Raw genomic sequence first — 15,292 nt, 5'->3', positions numbered from 1 at the left:
ATCACGAAGTTATTATAAACAATGAAACTTGGTTAGTTTGCTTTTTGGATAAACAAAGCAATGAATATTAAACTGATACATAAAATAAAACATATTAAAACCATTTATATCTCAAAATATACTATTTACTACAAAAGGAGCATATTACATTTTATATATATATTAAACATATTTGTTATGTCTAAATAATTAAGTAATTTAGTTTAAAGATATAAAATTAATCTAGAGATAGAGTGATCGGGGCTAAGTTATGTGCAATAGTTGTTCAAAGTTAAACACAGTTGAACATGGTAAGTATATAGACAGGTGAATTCTCTTTAAGAAATACCACACTGTCTTTATTTTGCAAGTCCTCCCAACCCTAACCCTAGTGTGTAAGGCCTAATGGAAACATCTCACTCTGACCCTGCATAGGATTGGTAGTGTTAAATACAACCTCCTGGAGTTTTGATTTTCAAACAGTCAGTTTGAGAGGAAATAATACAGGTCTTAGACAGCCAGCTGAACCTAAGCATCAATAATCGATGTTTCCAGACTTTTCTGTTTCTGCCATAGAACATGAGTAATTGAAAGTACATATAGATAAGCTGCCAAGGTATGACTATGGTAAGCAGGAATGTGATGGTTGGGGTATCTTCCTTCGGGTTAGCTGGGCCTTTGAAAACAATAAATATCTGTTTGAGGACCACATTCCATTGCCAAACATCTACATATTCTGCAGTGCCAACCTAAACAAAATTAAAAAATGTTTTCATAGTGCAAAATAAAAAGTTGGTACCTCGTATTTGGCTAAATAAGCTGGTCGCTTCCCAATGGCTTTTGTGTTTGTTTGAAGATCCAAGACTAATCTTACAGGTCTTCGGAGTTTATGTGCTGCCAGGGAGCCAGCTGCAGCTACCATTGCTGTCCTTGTGACTTTTACGCCAAAAGCTCCTCCTACTCTTTTCACAAATACATTTATTCTGAAAAAAAAACAAAAAAAAACCTATTAATGCCAACAGGTCATTACAAGTCAACTCAACACAATTTTGAACCTTTTCATCTCAGATTTGATTTGAATTTTGCACAGATGTTGTAAAATTTTACTTGTTTTTAATTACAGAGCATTTAAGTCCTCATAAATTGACTGAAAAACAGAGAATGACAAGTTTTAGAATTTTTAGAGCTGCTGCCCTAATTTAGCTAGAGATATGAGATATGTCTAATTTTACAGTATTTTCCATGCCCTTTCATAAGATATGCAACACAACACAGGTTAAGAAAAGTTAACATTTCTCAAAACCTAATTTAAATTTTTTATTTTAATCATCTCAAAAAGTACATGTTTACAATTTGTTCTTTGAATAGGTTCTGTTAATGTAAATTACAGGGGAAAATAAAATTGTGCAAAAGGAATGGCTTCAATGTTAAAAAAAACTAAAGCTCCACACTAATGAATTCAGCTCTTCATTGACATTAATTATTACAGCAAAGTTAATAGTAAAGTTTTCATGAAAATATTCAGTGCTCAAAATGATGATGATGAAAACAGGTAAATTATTTTCTTCCTGTTTAATGAATCATGGATTTTGTATTGTTTGAATCTCTTAACGTCTTTCTATTAGTAGACTGTAGGTTGGATTATTCAGATTTCTGCTCAACCTTCACTGGCAAGTACTTGTTATAGTCATTTTACTCCAGCAGCTCTATAGATTTGGAACCTAAACACTCTCTTGATTAATTACATTTAGGAAAGGTATCTGAGGATTAGAGGTACCTTCTGTAAGGTGGAAGAAATGATCCAGGGAGGATACTCACATGGTTCCATCCTTGGTCTAACTCAGCTGATGGATCACTTAGAGTGCTAAAAAAGGAACCAGAGAACAGCCATGGCCTAAGTAGGGTGATTTGATTTATATGGTGGCTGTGGATCAAACAAAGGAAGGACAATTCCTTAAGCTGATGGGTACATAGTGTACACACACATGTGGAGGATACTGAAGTAGAGAAAGTATTCATCTTTCTGAGGGAACATCTAATCACTTTGGAGATCTACAGAGAGAGAATTCATTCAAGTGTGTTGGCAATAGACGTGATGTATCTTGAAGTAATGTTTGGGAGAAAGTATAGCAAAAGCCTTTACTTAATTACTTGGTAAACAAGGTAATTCAAGCCATGAATAGAATCAGAATAGTAACTCAAGGAATATGTTTAGATAGAAAGTGAAAATGAGAATCAACAAAGGAGTGATATAGCCATATTGAGGTATATATCACTTTCTGAAACCAGAAAATCACTCAGAAAGAAGAACAGACTTATATTTATGGCATTTATGAGCAAGGACTGCTCTGACGTGAATCACCAGAGTATAAAAATATCTACTTAAAGCTATTATAATATCTATACTGGTGATTCAACAGTCTCAAATAATGTGAAGTAATGGTACAACAGTCACACAATTTTGTTATATCAAGAAAAACGTTATGTCAAATTACATAGTAATGATCAGTGGCTCGCCAGGTAATACACTTACTTATGTTGAGGAGGACCCACCCAAAGTCGACCCTAAAAAGCAAATGCCAAAGGATTTTTTATTTTATTTTTTTAATAATTTTATATATATTCAGCTATTTAAATTAATAGCTTTTTTTTGCTGGGTCTTGGCATTATTATTGAAATTGAATCTGATATTGTTGTCAGGGACAACTCTTCAAGGTAAAGTGGCTGTGAATAATATTTAATTAATAGGTAATACAAAATATATTTACTTATTAAGATTGATGCCTAGAACATTAGCAACACCTTGTTGTATGTTATGCATCCATTGAGAAGAAGCGTGAATGTCCAGTCCATCAGATAAAGGAATACATAAACATGTCTGTAGTTCCATTGTGTAGTGGTACTGAGCTCCAAGCTCAAATTCTCCATTTATCTTGTGTGTGAAATTTCCTGTTTAATACTTAAATATTAACAAATAAATACTTGAGATTAATTATTGAATCCAGAATCTTAAACTACTCATACCACTAATAAACAACCATTTTTTTCATTTTTTAAATATCAAAAACAATTAAAAAATAGAATAAAATAAAAGGATACAGTCGTATATTAATCTAAAATGGTTATAGTTGGGTCACACAACAGTATAACAAGAACCATTAATCCAATAAAAATAGTTAAAAATTTAGCTGTACTTAGAAGTAAGTGTAAATTAATTTCAATTAGAGGATTGTTAAATGAACCATAAAGTAGGTTATTATGGTTACTTTTTTAAGAATAGTAGTTTCCATGATATTTACTAAAATTATATTCAAAAATTTTTGCTTATCTTTATTTGGAAAAAATATTGGTATTTGAAAAACTGTATCTTGGTTAGTAATGCATGTGATGACTTTGATTAGGTCTTGAATATTGAAAAATTTACTTTAATTTAAAAAAAGGATTTACTTTTAGTTGTACACTTGGTAATTTACAAGATATTGAGCATTGAATTAAAATTGTATGAGCAAAAGTTTTTTTTTTTTATGAAATAAAGAATAGTTAAATAACTACTTCTCAATTACATTTAAAGTTTTTGTTAAAAAGTCTAGGTAAAAATTTGAATCATTTTTTAATAGAAAATGCACATTAGCAGTTAGAAAATACTTTATTCGCTAAAAACCATAATTCTGGGAGGTGTACAGAAAAAAAATTACAGAAGCAGAAACTTTAAATGTGTAAACTTTTTACTTCAGGATATAAGAAACTCAATAAAAAATGAAATATGTACATTTTGCATAGGTTTTTAGGTATAAACAAAAATGCACTGTACCATACCCAGTACTGGACACTCGTTCCAGTAACATTATGTTTCCTTTCAAAATTAAAGATGAAATATACCTCAGCACACATCTTGTTTTATACCAAAATTTGATTAAGTTAATCCTTTACATTTTACTGAGTTGCATATTCAAGCTACATTTAATACATTAAGAGTTAATAAACATAAAAATATATGAAAGGAATATGGTCCGGGTGCGGTCAAAAAAACTCAAATAGTAGAATTATACTATTTTAATGAGCCAACGTTTCGCCCCACGTTGCAGGGCTTCGTCAGGGCTATTTTGACGGCAGTCAAAACAAAAATGATTTCATTTCATTTTCGTTTTTGTTTTGACTGCCGTCAAAATAGCCCTGACGAAGCCCTGCAACGTGGGGCGAAACGTTGGCTCATTAAAATAGTATAATTCTACTATTTGAGTTTTTTTGACCGCACCTGGGCCATATTCCTTTCATCTTTACACACGGTCAATCAATAATCTTCCAATAAAAATATATGGTGGCCATTTTGCAAAAATCTGGCATATAGGCCAATGCACCCTCAGGGAGCAGTAAACTGTTAACTACCATCTTTTGCAAATAGTTTTACATTAGAATCCACCAAAACAAATTAGTTTATAATTGCTTCTAAGTTAACTTGCAATTTTACTGGACTACAAAGGTTGTTAATTTCTGATTCTGAACACCATTTAACTAAGGAAAAGTCTTTATCAAAGCATTGATTTTGGGTTATTTTACAAAAAAATAACAGCAATAACAAATAAAATAAAACTTTCATAGAAATCAAATAATCTTTCAAGGTATTCGAAAAATATAAAGCAGTTTCAAAATTGTTTATAATTCTTATTCATTGTTTCATATAGTTCATAGCCCATTAATATGATTTAAATTATTCAAATATTGAGATAGGAAACATATGATACAGTAGTAGTATTTATCAATACCATTAATTTTTGAAGGCTTAATTTGACCCTCCAATCTTATTCGTGATTCATCTCCAGTTGCTAGAACCTCTTTCACAGTCAAGAGCGGTTTTTTCTGATTAGTATACATTATGGTCACTAACTTGGCAGCTTTTACGGCCAAATCATGAGTTTCAGCAACAATCATTCCTACTGGCTGCCCAGCATACTTTACATCGCCACTACAAAATAACTATAAAAAGTTTATATATACCTTTAAGTAAATTTTCTTTGTTTTGTAATAAGTAGAAATATTTTTGAAAAAATGTTTCTTTCAATTAAGTAAGTTATTATTATTTTTTTTAAATCACACCTAAAGAAATTTTAATGATATGAAAGTAATCAGTATGGATAAAATTTTGTGAAATCACAAATCAAAATATTTTGTATAGATTCCAAACAAAAAAAATGTATATTATTAATGTTTATAACAGTAAATAAAAAATTCATATTAAAAGCCTTTCATTGATGACGTATGAACAATACCTTATTTAAGATAACTTCTACTTACTTCTTCACCTTCTAAGGTTAAATCACCGAGTACAGAAAAAGAATTTGTCCCTGGAATATCTTTTGCAGAATAAAAAGCAACCACTCCTGGGATTTCCTAAAGAAAAGAATCTATGCTTCATTAATAAGAACAGAGTATGATTTTAGCTGCTTGTAGTTTACTTCTATAACAGATAAATACATTTTTTTTTTTTAATTTATTCAGAATAAAAATATTTTATAAGAACTAATTACCATTTAATGACAAATGAGGAACATTATTATGCATACTAAACATATATAAATTAAATAATAAAAACTATTTGATTAATTTGAATTATTTATTTGCTATTTGCACAGTATTTATTCCTAGGTACATAGACCATTTAACTTCTACGAGTATATTCTATTTTCCAGTCAACATTTCAGACATCTGCCCACTATTAAAACATTATTTATTATCTTTAATTGCTACATAGTTATACGATTTTTTTTTAACTTTCTCAAAACTATCACATTTTTCCTTACTGTTTCTGTTGTAGTTCAACAACATGATTATTCAACGTAATAACTTTGTCAGTGTTGAAGGTTTAGTCTGTTAGGTGATATATTAAGGACATTAAAAAGAATTTAATAACTTCTATACAGCAATTAAAGATAAAAAATAAGATCTTGAGAATGGAAGCACAGACCAAAAAAAAAAGGATAAGAGTTACTATGTTTGCTGTAGCACAGGAAAATGAAAACCTCTTCCTGGGACTGAACATTTTTGTCAAAATTATTTTCATTTTATTAATATATATATGTAAATAGTTGACCTTATAATTTAATATATGACAAAGATGGTCAGGTTGCAGTCAAAAAGAACAAAATAGTTTTCAACTATTTATTATCTGACGTTTCACCCCACTTTGTAGGGCTTCGTCAGGGCTGTTCAAGATAATAGCTAAACAGACCCTACAAAGTGTGGTTAAAGAGTTGAAAACTATTGTGTTCTTTTTGACCGCAACCCTGACCATCTTCGTCATATTCTCATTTTATTTTGATATGAGCATATTATAAAGTACTTTACCTTTAATTGCTAGATCTTAATTAAATAAGCTCATATCAAAACAGATTCTGTAACGTTCTTTTCAGAAAAAATTAAAGAACACATAACAGAAATAATTAATAAAACATGAAAATTTTGATTGTTTTTATTAATATAAAAAGAAGAATGATTATAAACATATTTTATTTTTTTAATTTAAAAGAACTGGTTTTAAGTCTTCTAAAACAATTTTAAAAAGAAAATAATTGATTAAAAAGAGATAGTCTATTATTATTGAGTTGTCTTTTTTTATGGGAAAAAATGAAGTAAAGAAATGATGCTTGTTCTCGGCAGTTCGTATTTTGAGTTTCAAAAAGGTCTCACCACAGCTAGAATTTCTTAGGCCCTATCTAAAGGTAAAATGTTTAACATTCTTCAACATTAACACTCAACGTGTTAAAGGATCATACCTTAAAATAAATATTGTGCAATTAGTGAACTTAATGCCAGTTGAAAAAAATTTTAAATCATATTTCTTTGCTCATTTCTATATCAACAATCCATTGCAAGTGTGATCTTAGTTAAAGTCTGGAACAATCAGTGTGTTATTTATGAACCATTGGATGAAATAAATTGTGAATTTAAATGTGATTATGGTAATTGAAATGATTATATTTCATAATAAATTATTTAAATAGAAAATAAAGCACTTACTAGTGCAGGTGATGCATCAACTTTAGTAATTTGAGCAACAGCTCTGTCAGTGATAACTAGAGCACCATGAAGTTCCCCAGCTTGATGTGGTATATCATCAACATATTCTGCTTCTCCTATTGGAAGAAAATATTTAATTTATAATAATAAAGCATTCATACTTTAAGTTACACCTTCTGTAGGTTATTTAAAAGAAATTAAAAAAAAAATTAATAAATTAAATTATATTATGCCACTAATGTTTTCTTATGGATCATTTCTTCACCTGCAGTCTGTATTAATCCTTCATATTTTAATTTTGGTTGATGCACCGGTGCTTCACGGATATTAAGTGGAAATTCTTGTTTTCCAGAGGACAAGGGCCTCATCAAATCAGATGCACCAGATCTGTACATTCTATTAGAGAGGTCACCGTTCAATTGGAGAATAAACTGAAAAAAGTTATTATATCACTTGGGATGCGTTACTTAATTTTTGCATGAAATTCTTAAATTTGAACATTATGAAAAGAAAATTCTCTTAAGATCTTAAAAAGTTTATTTTCAAATCTTTAAGCTAACAATCCTTGATTTTACTTTATGAAATGAGAATTTTAATCTTTTCTGTATGAAAAAAAATTAATAAAAATAAATTAAAAATGTGCCTGACCCTATAGAATAAAGCTATAGCAAGCATCTTCTTATATTCTGGAGAGGCTTCTTCTGGTTCATTAATTGGGTTAATTTCTATTGATAATGAAGTTTTAGCATCTTCTAGAACATTTGAATTTAGTAAAGATTTTCCTGTAAGGAGATTTTCTGTACGTGTTGCATGAACCTGAAAGTTAAAAGTTTATTTATAAACATGAAAACTTTTATTTTAATATTTATCAAAACATACTATCTGGAGGTAGCATGAAAGATATGTAGCATTTGTGGTTCACTCTATTCTAATTATTAAAATATAGATTCTTTTTTATAATTTTCCAATTGATTTCTAATATCACCAATAAAAATCTCACTATTCCATAAGTTATCAACAAGTTAATAATTTGACAACTGAAAACAGAAAAAATGAATTTCTAAAAACAAATTAATAAAAAGAAATTATTTTTATAACTGTATTAATAGGCACATAGTTAAGGTATTAAAAAATATATATATTAAAAATATTACTTACAAAATGAGGTCCTACTGCACCAAACACAATAGATGGTCTTTCTTCCACAGTGTATTTAGTACTTTTCTGGATTCTGAACAAAAATGCAGCATTCATGAGTGCATGGACATTTTGTCTCCTAGGCATAATCTGAAATATTAACATCATGAATAAAATTAAGCTAAGATTCAAGTGAAATTTTCATGTTCTAAATTTTGGTATAAAATGACACAGATGTTCAAAACTTTAAAATTGTGATAGTACTAATGTACTCTTATAACATTTAATTAAAATTAAATTTCCTCAAGGTAAAAGCATTAAATTCGGAAATTTAGCAAATCATTCACAATAGCATGGTACTCTGAATATGTTTTGTCCATTAATTGTACACTTATAAAATTTAAAATACCCTAGTGGTACACATAAGAATTACATTAATGCATTAGAAAATTATATTTCCTCATATTAAAAGCCTAAAAAAAAAATAGCAAACCATTCACAGTAATATGGTGTTCTGAAAATGTATTTTATTAAATCAAAGACATATTATTCAATAGCACAGAATAAATATTAATTTAATTTTTGTTTATTGCTGGTTAATCAATTGAAGGTAAAGTGGGATTTTAGGGTCTTGGATCCAGCAGGAAGTTATTTGGACCCACCAAAAAAATTATGAATTTTGAATTACACCTAGGTTTCTTATTATGAAAATATTGACATAACTCACAATCTGGGTAAAAGGTAGCAGCACTAGCAATAGGTATTGAAGCATTTTACCAAGTCTTCAATAATTGTTTCGGTATGAGTCCAAATAATCTCATTGGATTCAAGTAGCTCTCAGTTATAGTTTTTTCCCCCTTTTCTTTCTTTTACATGCAGTAAAGTGGGAAGGTTCAGATTCATACTGTGAGTCTCCCATGAAATAAATTTCAACCTGCCCAGGCTGGATTCTAATCAGCCTCACTTCTGACCTGTCATAGGTTCATCACATACAGTGAACTACACCACAGCACTTAAAATACATACAGGTAAAATAAGGAAGCAGGGCAACTGACATCTTTGTACCTATTTATTATTTATTTTTCAATTTGGAGAGTACTACAAAAAAAAAAAAAAAAATTCAGCCACCTTAACCAGCCGGAATGGTCCCTCCCCATTCTCTGAGTCCCCTGGAAACATACCATCAATGTAAAAACTGCCTTCAGCGGAACCTGTGACCCCTCTTAAAATGCCATTCGGCAACACAAGATCTGTACATACGTTTGTATATATTTAATTTAGTATTAGACTATTATGTATATTTGTATTTTGCTAATAAATATAATTAGGAGGTAAGAAAAAAAAAATTCAGCTACTAAGCCCTCAGTGATCACTTTAAAAAGACAACGATTAGGGATGTAACCAACTACCAGTTATGAATCACAAGAAATTTTTATGGGCCAGGCGAACAAAGGTTTCCGATCTCTCAACATAATTAGTTAAAAATAGGTATTCATCAATAGTCAAAGATTTTTCCTACGAACACTTATTTTTATTCTTTTGGAAAATGTGTTTAAAATTAATATCCTAACATTAAAAACTATGAAAAACTACATGAAAATAAGTAATAATATGAGGTACTGCACAAATCCCTGAAAATCATACTAACACTTTGATCAATCTATAGCTTTCCTTACAGTGTATATATTTAAATAAAATAAAACTAATTTTTGTTGATCACATTCACTACTTCCTGCTTACGGTGCTAACTGCTTCATTTAAAAACTGATTTCTGATAAAATAGTACTTTTCAAGCTCATCATGCAGTAGTAAATTTTAATGACTCAGAAAAACATGGAACTAAACAGTTAAAGTTTTAAAGCAATTTGTTTTACCTTAAATGATCTGAATACATAGTGATTACTACTTAAAGCTGGAACAATTAGTTTTAAAATGACTTTTTTAGTCATATCAGTTTCCAAAAACTCAAGAAGGCTCATACTTATGTCAGAACCAGATTGGTCTCCTAGAAAAGAAATTATATTTTAAAGCAGAATTCTTATTACATAGTGTTAATAATCATTGACCAGAGTACCCTTCCTTACAATGCCTTGTGACAATAATAGAAGGGCTATCATATCTCTTTATATACAGGTTATGAGTAAGTCTTTAATATTTTGTAGTTTGTTTTGAAAATAAAATTTAGGAGGTAAGAACAAGAAAAACTTAATAATCAATACAGTCTTTTAAGGTTTAGAAAACCTCATGGAAGATCTAACACTATTTAATCAACACAAGTTTATTGATAACAATTTAAAAACTATACTTATTGTAATCTTCGCTCCACAGGTTTCCATTAACAGGAATATGTCAGATCCAAAATCTCTATGTTGATGCTTGATCATCAAATTTCCTGCGAGTGTACCTATCTGAAAATACAAATTATATAAAAAACAATATTAGCTTTAAAAAATTGAGGTAGACAAATTTTACATTGTGAGGTACAGAGAGATTTTATATTCAGTTAACAATACTCAGCATTTGTTCTTAATGGATAAATGGTATATTATTATGCCACAAGCAATTAATAAAAATATTGATTTAAGTTATATAGAAGCATCAATATTTTTGTCATATTTTTTCCTAAAATAATGGACTTATGAAATTTACTGAAAGTTATCAGATGGAGTACTGTTGCATATTCTAATCCCTACAACCATGTTGTACTAGCAGCTCCAGGAGGGTGATCCCCCCTCTACTCTGGAAGGTGAAAAAATTATTTTTTCCTTGAAAAACCCTTTCTTTTATATATAAATTCAATAGGCACCTTTTGAAAATATATGTAAGTACATTTTTGTAGATCAAAACTTGCAATTAGGTGTGCAGATTACTTTGGTATACCAATAGGTGCATGCTCTCCTCCTCAGAAAACAGGTGTATCTACCACTGCCATGTAGAGGGGTTTATGAAATTTTGGAGTGACTGATATGTACATACTATATTATCTGTTACTTTTGGACATCTCCAGCCCCTCCTTTGGATATAATAGCCTGAAATTCGGTATTTAACGTTGTTGTCTAGGTAGAGCAATAATAAAAAAGACTGGTCAAAATTTCCTCATGTCTATTTTTTTGTAGTTTTTAAAAGTGCTTCTATAAGTTCGCCAAACTATGGCAAATTCGAGCATGTGCAAGCGTGTGGATGACTAATTTGGATTGACAGGAATAAGTTGGACGACCTGGTGAGTGCCGATTTTTTATCACAAACAAAGGGGGCTTGTGTTGCATCTTCACGTTTGTTTTTAGTTATCATTGTTTTAGAAATGCCAAAAGATAAATATTTCTGCTCTTCGTGTTATAATTAATTAAATAATTTTTCCAGCTTTTAGATTCTTTAATTAACTCATGTTTAAAATTGTATATTTTAAAATTCAATTGATTCGGTGTAAATACTTTGTTTAAAATGTTGTAAATTTATTGTAGGCGGTTTAGTTTTTGTTTGACACGCCAGAAATATAAATTCATAAAGGCATTATAAGTTCGTGTAATTAAATTAACAAATATCTGATAAAAATTCTGGAACGAAAGTTAAATCTATAGGTTATGTAGTACTATTTCCATAAATTTTTATTATCTACCGCTTACTTTCCTGATACTTAGGTTTCCTATCATTTTGAATTTCATTATTTTGTTCTTTTTTATTCTGAAAATATTGCAAATCTAAAGTTATAGCCGAAAAAAGTCACATAAACCATACAAGCATGTGGATGTGGGTAAGTGACATACGTCTAAGTCCAGGATAGGTTTTGCAAACCTCTACAGCCTCCTCCAAATTCAACTCTTAACTTTTCATCCCACTACCACCATTTTGTTCACAGTTTTTTGAATTTTCAAGATTTAAAGCTTATCTACAGCCCTTTCGAATGAAATTAGAAGATTGAAAAGTGATTTTTCATATGAATGAGGAGAGAAAAAAATTCCTTTGGGGGGGGGAGGAGGGGTTTGTACCACTGTCCTTGGGAGGGATGGTCTCTCCTGTTTGAAAGTTGTTCATTGTTTGGGAATCACCCTTACGTTCATATAATAACAAAAGGTGCCATTTCCTACCGTTTTCATTTCAATACATGTTCATAAATCGCGCATTATTAATTTTTTTCCATTATCAGAAGATTAAAAATAAAGCTAAAAGAATGTTTAGATGAGTCTTACATTTCTTACGGGGACGTTGGCTACAAGATCAATGTGTTGAGCTAGAGCTTTAGTGTAACCATAAAAGAGTGAATTATCGGCTGATATTCGATTGAACAACGACATCATATCATTAAGTGTGATGTTTGCACCGATTTCAATCCTCTCATTGTTGCTAGATACCGTCCTTAAAGCTCTTACATCACCTATGTCAATGTATACATCAGGTGGTTTTTCATTAGGATAAACACCTGAAATATATATTTAATTATTTCACCACCTACTGATTTATCATAAGTAATAATTTACTCGATAGAAACAAATAATTAGATATAATCAAAATGATAATTTATTTTCAAAATTTATATAAGTTTTTTGAACAAAGCTAAAAAATTAACCTCACTGGTATTAAGAATGAATAGAATTTTACCTTGAGCAGTATTTCCAGCGACGAGCATATATCTGGCACTTCCTATCATATCAAATATTTCAAAGATTTGGGAAATATCAGAAACACGGTACCACTGGGTATTACCGCCTAGCGAGAGTTTCAATATTTTTGAAGCCATTGCTGTTTCCAAAAACAAATTCGAAAAATCTTCCTCATTTTCTTCATCAATGTTCTTGGAACAGTCTTTACAATCGCTTTGACATTGGAGACTACATTTTCCAATTGAATCCTGTAGTAATGAAAATTATACAGTAATCTCCTTACAATTTAGTACTATCTTGACCATTTAATGTGAGAATACGGATACCTCTATATCTGCTATTTTCGATTTGAGGTCATTCGATGCATCATATGCTAAGGATTTGAAGGCGTCCAAAATGGGCCTGTAACCCGTGCAACGGCATATGTTTCCACCAAAAGAGTTTTCAACTTCCTCCATTTTTATTCTGGAATTAGCTCTCCAGAGACTACAACAAATTAATTATATAAGCTGACTTACACCAATCAAATATTTCAAAAGCATCGACTTGTCATAAAAAATATACCGTACTTTATTCACTATTGTTGAGTATTGAAAATGGTCTTTTTACGCTATTTTCCATAACTAAATAGTGGTAAACATTACCTGTACATGTTCATTACTTGGCCGGGTGAGCAATAGCCACATTGGGTACCATTGCAAGTGTAAAGAGCCTTCTGGAACTTGCTGTAGCCCATCTCCTTGTTCCCGATTCCTTCGATTGTAGTTATACTAGCTCCTTGGCAAGACAAAATAGGCACCAAACACTGTGGGATTGTTAGAAATTATTTACATAAGAAAATTGTCTATTTAAGGACTAAAAAAAATCTTCAGGTTCAGGTGCTCTACAACGGACGAGAATAGTAAGTGAATTCTGACTAAATTTAAAAGGTGTGTGTCTTTAAGCGGAGTGGATTCTAGAATTTCAAAAAGAATTCACAAAGTAACTTTCACATTTTACTAATTATGTAATTTAATGAACGAGAAGGAAAAAAAGTTGGCCAGAATTGAAAAAAAAAGTTTCAGTCTGATTGTCATTGAGTATAAAAAACATTATATATACATTTATTGTAATTGTTATGTGTTTTTTAATGTGGGATTGAGTTATATTGTTATGTTTGATAGCATTAAACTAACACTAAATAAAAATTAAAAAATACCGAATTGACTCCGTAGCTTCTTTCTCTGCCCGTCGCAGGATTTCTGGTAGTCATGGTTACTATACAAGCTCCACATCCTCCTTCTTTGCACATGTATTTGGTTCCTTTAAGGTTGGCATATTCTCGGATGTAGGTGTTTAGAGAGGTGTCAGCATTCACATCGGAGCCAGCTTATCCGGATGAAATGATAGTTTAATATTATAACAGTGATCAAACTGTACGTTTAGCTTATTATATATACATACTAAAGAAAAACATATTTTTAACAATGTAATTCTTTGATATTCATCCCGTTTCTTACTACAATACTTTGAAATTCTTAATATTGTTTTTAATTAGTTAGTTTGGTATTACATCCTTGCTTGTTAATTGCATCTAAAAAAACTCTATAATCACCCAGTAATAAATGAGATAATATTTATATCAAGTTTTATATAAAATGAATGATATTCTTATCTTAGTTTTTTTATTATTGTACTTTTTATATAAAAACTAAGGCTGGTATCTTGGAGGAAGGAGTATAATGGAGTAAGCTACCAGGAAAAGTGAAGTAAAAAAAGACGGACTTTATAATGAACGCCAGGGGCGTGACAGAGAATTAGAGGAGTATGAGCAAATAACGGTTTACCTTGTATTTCAGTTTACATTACAATGAAGGACATTTCTAATAACCTCGGTGTAAACCTCTGAGAGCCTGGTCAGCTCCCGTCTTTTTGCTTCATTTTTCCTTTGAAGGAGTTTAGGGTTTCCAACCCCTTGAGGTAGGTATAAATAGTCAAAGTTATAGGGAAGCAAGTTAAGAGAAAACCTTGTGGGTGAAGCGGAGGAAAACCTTAGGTAAGAGAGTTACTCTCAAGAAGGACAAATTGTTTTCCTTCTACATAACTTTAGACTGCTGTCTTGTCAAACAGCCAGTCATCTTGAATTTTTGTTTTATATTCTTTCTATCGCGTGTTCTAATTCTTAAATATATTGTTTCGTTATTAATTTATAGTTATATTAACAATAAAACAACAAAACTTTCAAGAGAAACCGTTTTTGGAATAACTAAAGAAAATTTGAAAACTATGTGACTAAATTGAAATACAAACAATAAAACTGTATCTAAACTGAGGTAGAAGGTTTTTTAAGGAGGTCAAAGAAAGTAATTAAAATCGCTATTTAATTTTAACTTCGAAAAATTTTAAATCGAAAGGTAATTAAATTTTCTATAAAATAAAAATAAATCTAATTCTGACCAGTATTAGCAAGTATAAGGAGAACTTTGAATCAGTGTTCATTTTTAAAGCATTACTGGAGGTTTTTCATGGTAGCCTAAAACAGAAATAGATTATTATAAAGTTCAAAATATTTCTTCTCACAGGTA

The 15,292-nt window shown here is 30.3% G+C and overlaps 1 protein-coding gene across 2 annotated transcripts in view; it reads right to left on the bottom strand.

Moving 5' to 3' along the window:
- The window catches only part of LOC106685395 (uncharacterized), a 35,495-nt gene that overhangs the window by 15,254 nt on the left and 4,949 nt on the right, over nucleotides 1-15,292 (bottom strand). For both annotated transcript variants that reach the window (XM_067051053.1, XM_014428028.3), the window contains exons 3-17: nucleotides 13,927-14,096; nucleotides 13,373-13,533; nucleotides 13,055-13,214; nucleotides 12,727-12,976; nucleotides 12,318-12,547; nucleotides 10,436-10,538; nucleotides 10,005-10,135; nucleotides 8,152-8,280; nucleotides 7,642-7,809; nucleotides 7,259-7,424; nucleotides 6,994-7,109; nucleotides 5,272-5,367; nucleotides 4,743-4,953; nucleotides 2,748-2,928; nucleotides 779-962 (exon numbers count right to left, since the gene is read on the bottom strand). In XM_067051053.1, the coding sequence (XP_066907154.1) occupies nucleotides 779-962; nucleotides 2,748-2,928; nucleotides 4,743-4,953; nucleotides 5,272-5,367; nucleotides 6,994-7,109; nucleotides 7,259-7,424; nucleotides 7,642-7,809; nucleotides 8,152-8,280; nucleotides 10,005-10,135; nucleotides 10,436-10,538; nucleotides 12,318-12,547; nucleotides 12,727-12,976; nucleotides 13,055-13,214; nucleotides 13,373-13,533; nucleotides 13,927-14,096 (2,456 nt within the window). The remainder of the gene's footprint in view (nucleotides 1-778; nucleotides 963-2,747; nucleotides 2,929-4,742; nucleotides 4,954-5,271; nucleotides 5,368-6,993; nucleotides 7,110-7,258; nucleotides 7,425-7,641; nucleotides 7,810-8,151; nucleotides 8,281-10,004; nucleotides 10,136-10,435; nucleotides 10,539-12,317; nucleotides 12,548-12,726; nucleotides 12,977-13,054; nucleotides 13,215-13,372; nucleotides 13,534-13,926; nucleotides 14,097-15,292) is intronic.

Source organism: Halyomorpha halys, unplaced genomic scaffold (assembly GCF_000696795.3).
Source record: "Halyomorpha halys isolate HHAL.00 unplaced genomic scaffold, Hhal_1.1 Scaffold689.1, whole genome shotgun sequence".
Classification (NCBI taxonomy): Eukaryota; Metazoa; Arthropoda; class Insecta; order Hemiptera; family Pentatomidae; genus Halyomorpha; species Halyomorpha halys.
The sequence above is the reverse complement of the archived record's forward strand: the minus strand, read 5'-3'. Positions and strand labels throughout refer to the sequence as shown.